The sequence below is a fragment of the Peromyscus californicus genome, unplaced genomic scaffold (assembly GCF_007827085.1).
Source record: "Peromyscus californicus insignis strain IS unplaced genomic scaffold, ASM782708v3 Scaffold_9__1_contigs__length_137607984, whole genome shotgun sequence".
NCBI classification, from domain to species: Eukaryota; Metazoa; Chordata; class Mammalia; order Rodentia; family Cricetidae; genus Peromyscus; species Peromyscus californicus.
In genome coordinates, this window is record NW_026294617.1 from 112,326,513 (window position 1) to 112,335,873 (window position 9,361).

General features: G+C 42.7%; 1 protein-coding gene across 5 annotated transcripts in view; it reads left to right on the forward strand.

Annotated features, from left to right (window-relative positions):
• The window catches only part of Slc9b1 (solute carrier family 9 member B1), a 50,823-nt gene extending 46,293 nt beyond the window's left edge, over positions 1–4,530 (forward strand). For all 5 annotated transcript variants that reach the window (XM_052730120.1, XM_052730122.1, XM_052730124.1 and 2 more), the window contains one exon: positions 4,300–4,530. In XM_052730120.1, the coding sequence (XP_052586080.1) occupies positions 4,300–4,512 (213 nt within the window). In that variant the 3' untranslated portion in view covers positions 4,513–4,530. The remainder of the gene's footprint in view (positions 1–4,299) is intronic.
• Positions 4,531–9,361: the final 4,831 nt, after the last annotated feature.

The following is a 9,361-nucleotide window of genomic DNA, read 5'->3' on the forward strand; positions in this document are numbered from 1 at the left end:
AGGGAGTTACTTCTTTGTCTCTTGGCTCATTGAATTCTTCCTTTTATATAAGGATCTATGACAATATCTACTGAATGGTGGTGGTGTGAGGTTGGATGAAATAATCCCTGTAAAGCTCTCAGTACAATTTCTGGTACACAGTGGTGTTCCATGAACAATATTATAGTTATTTTGTCTTACCTTGAAGTCATAGAATAACATGTTTTTTGGGCAGCAAACAATAGATCTATAAGAAGAATCTTCATCTGTCTGTCTGTTACCCTTCCTTCCATTGATACACTTGTGTTTTGGTTTATCCATCATTTCCTAAAGCAGAATGAAAACCAAGCAAGTATGAAGAAAGCCCACTACCCAAGCTGCTTTATTCTGCTTCCTCTTGTCCCTTTTCCTAGCATCCAAGCTAAGATGTATTCTGTACAAACATCAAGAACTGGAAAGACATATAGAAACTTTTTCCCCCAAACTCAAGATCTTGCGCATAATAGGCTAGTGCTCTACCACTTAACTATACCACCAACATTTTCCAGGCAAGAAGAACGTTGTGTCCCATATATGAGTTAGAACAAAAAATTTAAGTTTAACATTTCTTCCCATTCTTCTCTTTTCTGCTGCTGAAATAGTGTCTGTGACCCCTGAGCATCATAGACAGCTTCATCTGTCGTCTTGACACAAACCTAGTCACCTAGGAAGAAGGAATCTCAACTTAAGAGTTGCCTTGATCATATTGACTTGTCTGTGAGGCCCTTTCTTCATTGCTAATGGATATAGGACTGCCTAGCCCACTGTGGATGGACTGTCCCTAGGCAGGTTGGCCTGGGCTATCTAAGAAAGGACAAGAGCCAGAAAAGCCAGTAAGCAGCACCCCTCCATGGACTTTACATCAGCTCCTGCCTCAGGTTCCTACCATGGCTTCTCTCAGTGATGGACCATAAACTGTAAGATGGAATAGTCCTTTTTCTCTCCAAGTTGATTTTGATCAAGGTGTTTGTCACAGCAACAGGAAGAAAATTATGACACTAGTTGGTACCAGAAGTGTGGTGTGTGGTAGTGTTTGGAACTTTGGATTAGAAAATCTATTGAGCACTTGGAAGATAAGAATGCTGAAAGAAATTTAGACAATGGAGGCCTAGTCTGTAAAGTTTCAGAGGGAATTTTGAGAATCCTGCAAAGATTCTGTCAGTACTGTTAATATGCTATATTTGAATTAAGAATTTGTGGAAGTGAAACCTTGTGTGCTTTACTGGGACAAAGGATGCTGGTCAGCTGGGACTGAAGAATCAGCTGTGATTGATAAGAGACTGGTATTATTGAAGTGGAATTCTTGGAAGGAGTTCCTTAGAGTCAGCATACATACTGTGGTGGTGGTGGTGCAGAACTGCATCTCAATTTGGCAGCCAACCTTGGTAAAGTTTAAGAGTCTCCTGTGTGATACTGGTTTTTGCACCTGAAAGATGCAGGATTGAAGAGGTCATGGAGACAAAGTGAGGTGTGGCATCATGTGACAGGTTCTGAGTCTCCGAAGAAACCAGGAGAGGTCATTAGTGAAGGTGTAGCCTCAGTTTCAGAAGAGACCCCAGGATGTTTGAGATGCTGGAGCTGTGGGACATGATCCAAAGACAGTGGCAGTTGTGGGGTGGAGATTTCTGGAATGGAGCCAGCCTGAGCCTACTGGACAAGCTGTGTGTACTATAGAAGTGAGGCCACCCAAACCCTTTAGATCAAAAGATCATGAGTGAGTCTGTGATGTTGGAACTACAAAACATGAATTTACACTGATGGACTTTGGTTTTGCTTTGATCTGGTTGTAACTGTACCTTGATTCTTACCTTTTGGAATAAGCAAGTATGTAACTTTTTTTAGATTTATTTACTTTAATTTTATGTGTATGAATGTTTTGCCTGCATGTATGTGTGTGTACTACATGCATGCCTAGTGTCTGCAGAGGCCAGAAGAGCATATTGGATCCCCTGGAATTGGAGTTGAGACACTGGACTTTTGAAGTATTGAATTTTTTTTAAAGACTGTGGGACTTTTAAAATTATATTTTATATTATGATGTTAATAAGAGATATTGGGGACAAGCAAGAAGGAAAAATTATGGATTAAAGTGATGTGTTTGTGTGTCAAAGTTGACAGTGTGAAATGTCAACCTCAGCTGTCATCTTGACATAAACCAAGAATCACCTGGGAAGAAGGGGCTGCATCCCAAAATTGCCTTGATTGGATTGGCTTGTGGCCATGTTTGTGAGGCATTTTCTTCATTACTTACTGGTGTGGGAAGGCTTAACTGACCAGAGGTAGCACCATCTCTAGGCAGGTTGGCCAGAGTTATATAAGAAAGGTGGCTGACTGTGAGCCAGAAAGCAGGTCAGCAAGCCAGGTTCTCCCCTGGTCTCTGTCTCTGTTCCTGCCTCCAGGTTCCTGCCATGAGTTCCTGTCCTGACTCCCCTTCATGATGGATGACAGGTGTAAATAGAATAAACCTTTTTCTTGTCAGATTGGTTTTAGTCGTGGTGTTTATCACAGCAGTGGAAATCAGACAAGGACACTAAGCTTTAGACTTTCTCTCATGCCTTTAGTTAGAGATTCTGGTGAAAATTAGAGGGAAATGGTAGAAGATCACAAAGATGTTCACAGATGTAAACTCAGCTTGCTGTCTGAGTTTTCCAATGAAACGATAACTAAATCTCTGATGTTTAGTGAGGATATTTACCTTCTAATAGTAGTTCCCATGGGGCAAGTTTGTCAAAGGAGTAAATGAGTTAATACATGTAAAGCTTTAAGAATGGCACTTACTTCATGACAAACACTACATAATTGTGAAAATATTATTATTAATGTTACTATCATCATCTCTTAACATTTTTGACAGTTCTCTTATGTTCAAAACCTCATATAGATTTTAGTATTCTTTAGAACCTGTTTTCTGTCTGCTTCTTTTCTCCCTGGCATCTAACACACTGGCTTGTGTTCAGTAAAAAGTTATTCCATGGGGCTGGAGAGATATAGTTCATTGGTTAAGAGGACTCAGTGCTCTCACAAAGGCCTGGGTTCAGGTCCCAGTACCTACACGCCGGCTCACAACCGTTTGTTCCAGTTCCAGGAAATTAATGTCCTCTTCCAGCCTCTGAGGGTACCTCTGCATATGGCATGCATACACACATGCAAACAAGCACTCATTCACATAAAATAAAAACAGTTTAAAAGTTATCATTAAAAAAACCCTTAATGATTGATCTTCAGTGGAGTGGGGGGGTTCTTTTGCCATAATGTCCCACATGAGAAGTAACATTTCTACCATTATGCCATTACTGTACAATTCCATAGATGATGTGTACTTATATTTAATTCCTGGAAATTTTAAGGCAATTTCTTGCCTAGATTTGTATATGTAAATAATAAGTAAATATAAAGACAATAAATAAAAAATATAAACCAGCCACAGTAGCTGTAATTAGCCTGTAATTCTAGTACTCAGGAGGTAGACATGGGCTGTGCGGTGAGACCTTATCTCAAAAACAAAAGAAAATAAGTAAATAAATGATCAAAGATAACTAGCTGGGGGTTGTGAGTGGGAGGCATGGGCACCTTTCTGACTCAGTAGGAATTTAAAAGAATGTATCTCCTCAGGGGGAAAGAAGAGAGAAACTCAAAATTATCTGAATCCTTACTGTGTGCTAGGTATCCTTTGTAGTCTCCTGTTTCATTGTCATAACCATCCAGTGAGGTGTTGTGGTGCAGACAAGTGGTTAGGTCAATGACCTGGAGTCCCTGTTTAAGGGGTCACTCACCTGATTGGGCCAGAACAGGATTCAAAGGCAGTTTGCCAGATTCCAGCTCTGGCCAGTTTCCCATTCATCCCATACAGGAGGGACAATGGGAGGAGCACACACCCTGGAGACATCAGTGTTTGTGCTGTCTTGTTGCATACATAAACCTAGTGGCATATGACAAAAACGTGTAAGCCATACTGGTCCACTTGTAAGCCCTAAGTTCAGGGAACAGTGTGAGCACATGAAAGAGGTGCTGAGGTGGGAATTCCACGGGGAGAGGAGTACACAATTGGCTCCCAAATGTCTACTCTTTGATTTGTCCAGGTTGTTTTCTTCCAGGTATATTTGCTAGAAAATATACAATTAATGATTAAATGATAGAAATTACTCCATATTTGGTCTTTTCTCTCTAGTACTTTATCACTCAGTTTGATTGTGTGTGCTTTTATAACAAAGCCATTTATGTTTATCATATGTTAACTCTGAGTAACATTTTTCATTTGCTTTGTGTCTTCCCTTACTGCAGGCTGTCTTAGGTCCTCTGGCTCTAGAGAAAGCAAGGGACATGGCACCCCACTTGGAAGCATATTCGAAGGATGTGATGACAGTAGCCTTTCTAGCCATCCTGATCACAGCTCCAAATGGAGCTCTCCTCATCGGCATACTGGGACCCAAAATACTTGATCGTAGTGATGTGACAGGCCCTATAGAAATGGAGCTATCACAGTTTGAACATTAAAAAGTTTGCCATCACCCACCTGCTTCATCTAATGAATTATCTCATGTGACAGAAAAAAAAAAAAAACGTTACAGTACAGAAGGTTGAGATTGTTCATAGAAGCCTGGAGTCAGTAAATGCACAATTCCTATACAGGGTTTCCCTCTGTCTGACTTTTGCGTCCAAAGTAAACTTAATAAAAATAGTATTAAATAAAATGCTTTTTTAGTTTTGTATTTGCCTATTTTAAGAATAAAGTTAGTCAGCAAATACCGTAGAAAAATGCAAAGTAATCCTTAAGGCTGAATTTTATGTTGTAATACAAAATAAGCATAGTAAAAACTAAATGAACCCAGGTTGGGGATTTAGCTCAGTGGTAGAGCGCTTGCCTAGCAAGCGCAAGGCCCTGGGTTTGGTCCTCAGCTCTAAAAAAAAAAAAAAAAAAACACAATAACAAAAAAAAAATTAAAAAAAAAAAAAAACAACTAAATGAGAGGCTAAACTTCAAGTGGGAAGAGCAAAACCACCATTAGAGGCCAGGCCTGGTGGCACACCAGCCCTGGAGAGAGAGGCAGGAGGATGTCTGTGAGTTCAGGACAAACTTGATCTACACATCGAGTTCCAGGCCAGTCGGGGCTGCATAGAGAGACCTATGAACAAACAAACAAACAAATTAGCAAAAAAGCAAACTCGACAGGAACATAACACTCAAACTTCCCATAAGTCTCTGAGGAGACTGAAGTTTTAGGTAAACAGGTGACAGAACCAAGGCTTAGATCACTTCTGTGACAACCTTACCAGCTTTAGATGAAACACTGTCTGTAGTCAACTGCAGACATAAGATGAAATCACAAATGGTAATGAACTGAATACTTTCAACCCGTCCATTAAAAGCAGTCTGCAGAAATGAAGGTTAGTCGGTTAGTCTCCATTGAAGCTGCTCTTCATGAGCAGCAGTATTTTTCAATATTAGCAGAAGGGATCAGCCATGCCAGCCGAAAATTTGCTACAAACCAAGTGCGGCTTCAGTTGATTGCAAGATTCTTTAGGAAGAGTCATGCAACAGCTTCTCCAAAGAGGCAGCTGCATGGCTTGCTGTTTGGTGAGGGCGTCTGACTGCAACCCTGATGACTGAGTTTGCTCCCCAGACCCAGAAAGCGGAATGGCGAGGGCTGACACCACAAAGTTGTACTCTGGCCTCTATGTGTGCCATGGCACATTTACTCACACGGGCACATATGTATTTTTAAAAATAAAAGTTTCTCAATTTGCCTTATTTCATGGCCTCTTAAAAATTGTACAGACTTAACAAAATCCCAGTGCAGAAATTAACGTTAATGCAATTCCTCTTTTTGTCTTTGACATAGCAACATATTGAAGGGGCACCGAATGTAGAAAGAATCACACACCAAAGTGCTAGGGATGCAACTAAAATGGAAAACAATCAACTCTGTCACTACTATTAAGACCAAGGTGTTCTGAGAAATATGTAACCAGACCTAACAAAAATTTAAACCAATTCAGATAATTCTGAGCAAGGCAGCAGCTACAATTGTCTCATCTTTTTTTAATGCACTTTTAGGACACAACACAGGCTTCTTGACTTTCAGCACACAGCAAGTTCCAAGCCAGCCAAGATCCTGTCCAAGAAGAGCCTGTCCCCCACACCTAAATCCCAGTACTCAAAAGGCAAGTGCTGAAAATCAAAGCCAGCCTGGTCCACACAGCAAGTTCTAGGAGTGTCAGGACTACCCAGTAAGATGCTCTTCCAAAACAAACCAACTTTCTATTTTATTTTTTAAAGACTTATTATTTATTATGTATGCAGAAGAGGGCACCAGATTTCATTACAGATGGTTGTGAGCCACCATGTGGTTGCTGGGAATTGAACTCAGGACCTCTGGAAGAGCAGTCAGTGCTCTTAACCTCTGAGGCATCTCTCCAGCCCCAACTTCCTATTTTAAATTATTATTCTATTATGTGGCCTGCAATTTATAACGGAGACTAGGCTGGCCTCAAACTAAGACATAATGCAGGCAAAACATTCATATACATAAACATAATAAGTTAAAATGTTTAAAAAATTATGAAGCCAGGAGTGGCGGTGGATTCTATAATCCTGGCAATTAGTAGGATCACACAGAAAGGGCCAGCCTGAGCTACATAGTGAGCTCAAAGTAAGTGTCAGCAACCAGGGCTTTAAACTTACCATTTTCTGCTTTGGTGTGGGGGGAGGAGGGGAGGAGGTGGGGCGCTGCAAACATAGCTCAGCTGGTAAATGGCTTGTCTACTGGGATCCAGGATTCAATCCCAGTACCAATAAACCAGGAATAATCAAATGAGCTTCTAACCCCAACACTCAGGTGTAGCTGGAGTTTTTCTGGTCCTGGCCCACAGGACAAATCTCTCTCACCCGCCAGTCCCGCAGCTGCTCAGACCCAACCGAGTAAACACACAGAGACTTATATTGCTTATAAACTGTATGGCCATGGCAGGCTTCTAGCTAGCTGTTCTTATAGCTTAAATTAATCCATTTCTATCAGTCTATAAGCTGCCATGTGACTTGTGGCTTACCGGTACCTTACATCTCGCTTGTCATGGCGGAGGCTGGCAATGTCTCTGTGTCTCAGCCTTCCACTTCCCAGAATTCTCCCCTCTCCTTGTCCTGCCTATACTTCTGCTTGGCTACTGGCCAATCAGTGTTTTATTTATTAACCAATCAGAGCAACACATTTAACATACAGAACATCCCACAGCACTCAGGAAGTAGAGGCAGGAGGATTCAAAGTTCAAAATCATTCTCAGCTACTTGGGGAATCCAATATACTTTATTTTTAAAAGTGTTTTTACTGAGGCTGGAGAGATGGCTCAGCAATTAAGAACACTTATTGCAACAGGCCCAGGCGGGCAGGCGCCACTGTGATGACCAGATACATGGTGGAGAAATAGGAGGGAAGGGGAAGCTGAGCAGTCTGCGCACTGTGGAGAGAAGCAGAACTGAAGACAAGACAGTGGTGAGCAGTATGGATGGCCTATGCTGCCACCTGGGGCCATGTGATGTCTGGGCCTGTGCTGCCGCCAAGGGCCATGTCTGGGTCCTTTGGCCTACTGCAGCTGGGGGTTTATTGGCGCTGTTTGTCACGGCACGGGTGTGTGGGTTGACTCAGCAGGAATCCAGCTACAATTTGTGTTGACACCCATGTCCCCTGTTAACACCAAAGGCCAGACAGATACCCCAGAGTCTGGGCCACCACCTGAGGCCATGTTGATGTCTGAAGGCCATGCTGTGACCTGAGACCATGGTGATGTCTGGGCCTGAGCTGTGACCAATGACCATGTCTGTGTCTGTGGCCTTACTGAAGCAGGGATCTGAGATGATGTTACCACCTGGGGCCATGGGAGAGAGCTGCCCCTAACCCTCCCTGAGTGGGGGGGGGGGGTCTGTCCCAGTGGAGGCCCAGACTGACCAACTCAGATACCACCCAGGCCCACATTAGGGCTTTGAGTTGGCACTTCCCAACATCTACCTCATCTATGACCTGCTGAAGCACATGAAGAGACTGGTCCTGCAGAACCATAGCAACAGAATCTCCATGACTCAGGGGAACAGCAGGATATCTGAGAGAGTTTCAGTTAGGGTCCAGTATTGATGGTATACCAGAAGCCAGAGGCCTTGAACCAGATGAACAATTCCTTGCCGTGAACATTTGCAAGTAAAGCTCTTTGAGCAAAGGGATGTACTGCGTGACACACCGCACGCAGCTCCCAAGGCCACTAAGACAAATGGAAGGTGATGGAGAGGCTGGAAAGATGGAGGAGTGAAGTGTTTTTTCTTTTTTTCTTTTTTTTTTTTAATTCTTTTAAAATTTACTTTTTGGGGGAGGCCTCAAGGGTGGAGGGTGGACATGGAAGGACTAGGGAATGAGAGGGATTGGGGTACATGATGTGAAATGCCCAAAGAATCAATTGTTTAAAATGTTAAAAAAAAAAAAAAAGAACACTTATTGTTCTTGCAGAGGACCTTGTTCAGTTCCCATCCACGTGGTGGTTCACAGCCGTGAGTAACTCCAGTTCCCATGGATCCAACGCCCTCTGGCCTCCATAGGTACCTGAATACACATGGTGCATGTAAACTCACGCAGGCACACATACATATACACATTTTAAAAGAACTTTTACAAGAGCTAGGGTTGTGGCTTGGTAGAGTGCTCATCTAACATGCATGAATACATGAATTTGACTCCCAGCACTTCATAAAACTTATCATGGTGGCACATGCCTATAATCTCAACACTTGGGAAATGGAGCCAAGAGGGTCCAAAGTTCTAGGTCTTTATTGGATCTATAGTGAGTGTGAGGCAATCCTAGGCTGTATGAGTCTTGGTCTCGAAAACAAACAGACAAACAGACAAACAAAAACAGTAGGAGAGGCTTGCTGTGCAGATATGAAGATCTCAAATAGAAAGCCAGGGATGGTGAGTTCCCTTGTGATCCCCATGCCTGGAGGCACAGACAGATCCCTGGAGCTCTCTGGCTGGCCGGCTTTGCTTATTTTATTTTTTTTTGTGTGTATACAAACTTTTAAAAAATTCTTCTCATACAATACATCCTGACCCCAGTTTCCCCTCCCTCCACTCCTCTCACTCCTCCTCACCTCCCCTCTCTCCCAGACCCACTCCTCCTTTTCCCTTTAGAAAGGGCATGCCTCTCAGGGATATCAACCAAACATGACCTAGTACAGACTCCTTCAGGGCTCTGTGATCGCAGCTTCTGTCTTTGTAAGCCCTATGAGCCCTGCTTAGTTGATTCTGTGGGCTGTGTTCTCTTGGTGTCCTCGACCCATCTGGCTCCTACTGTAGTCTGAAGTTTT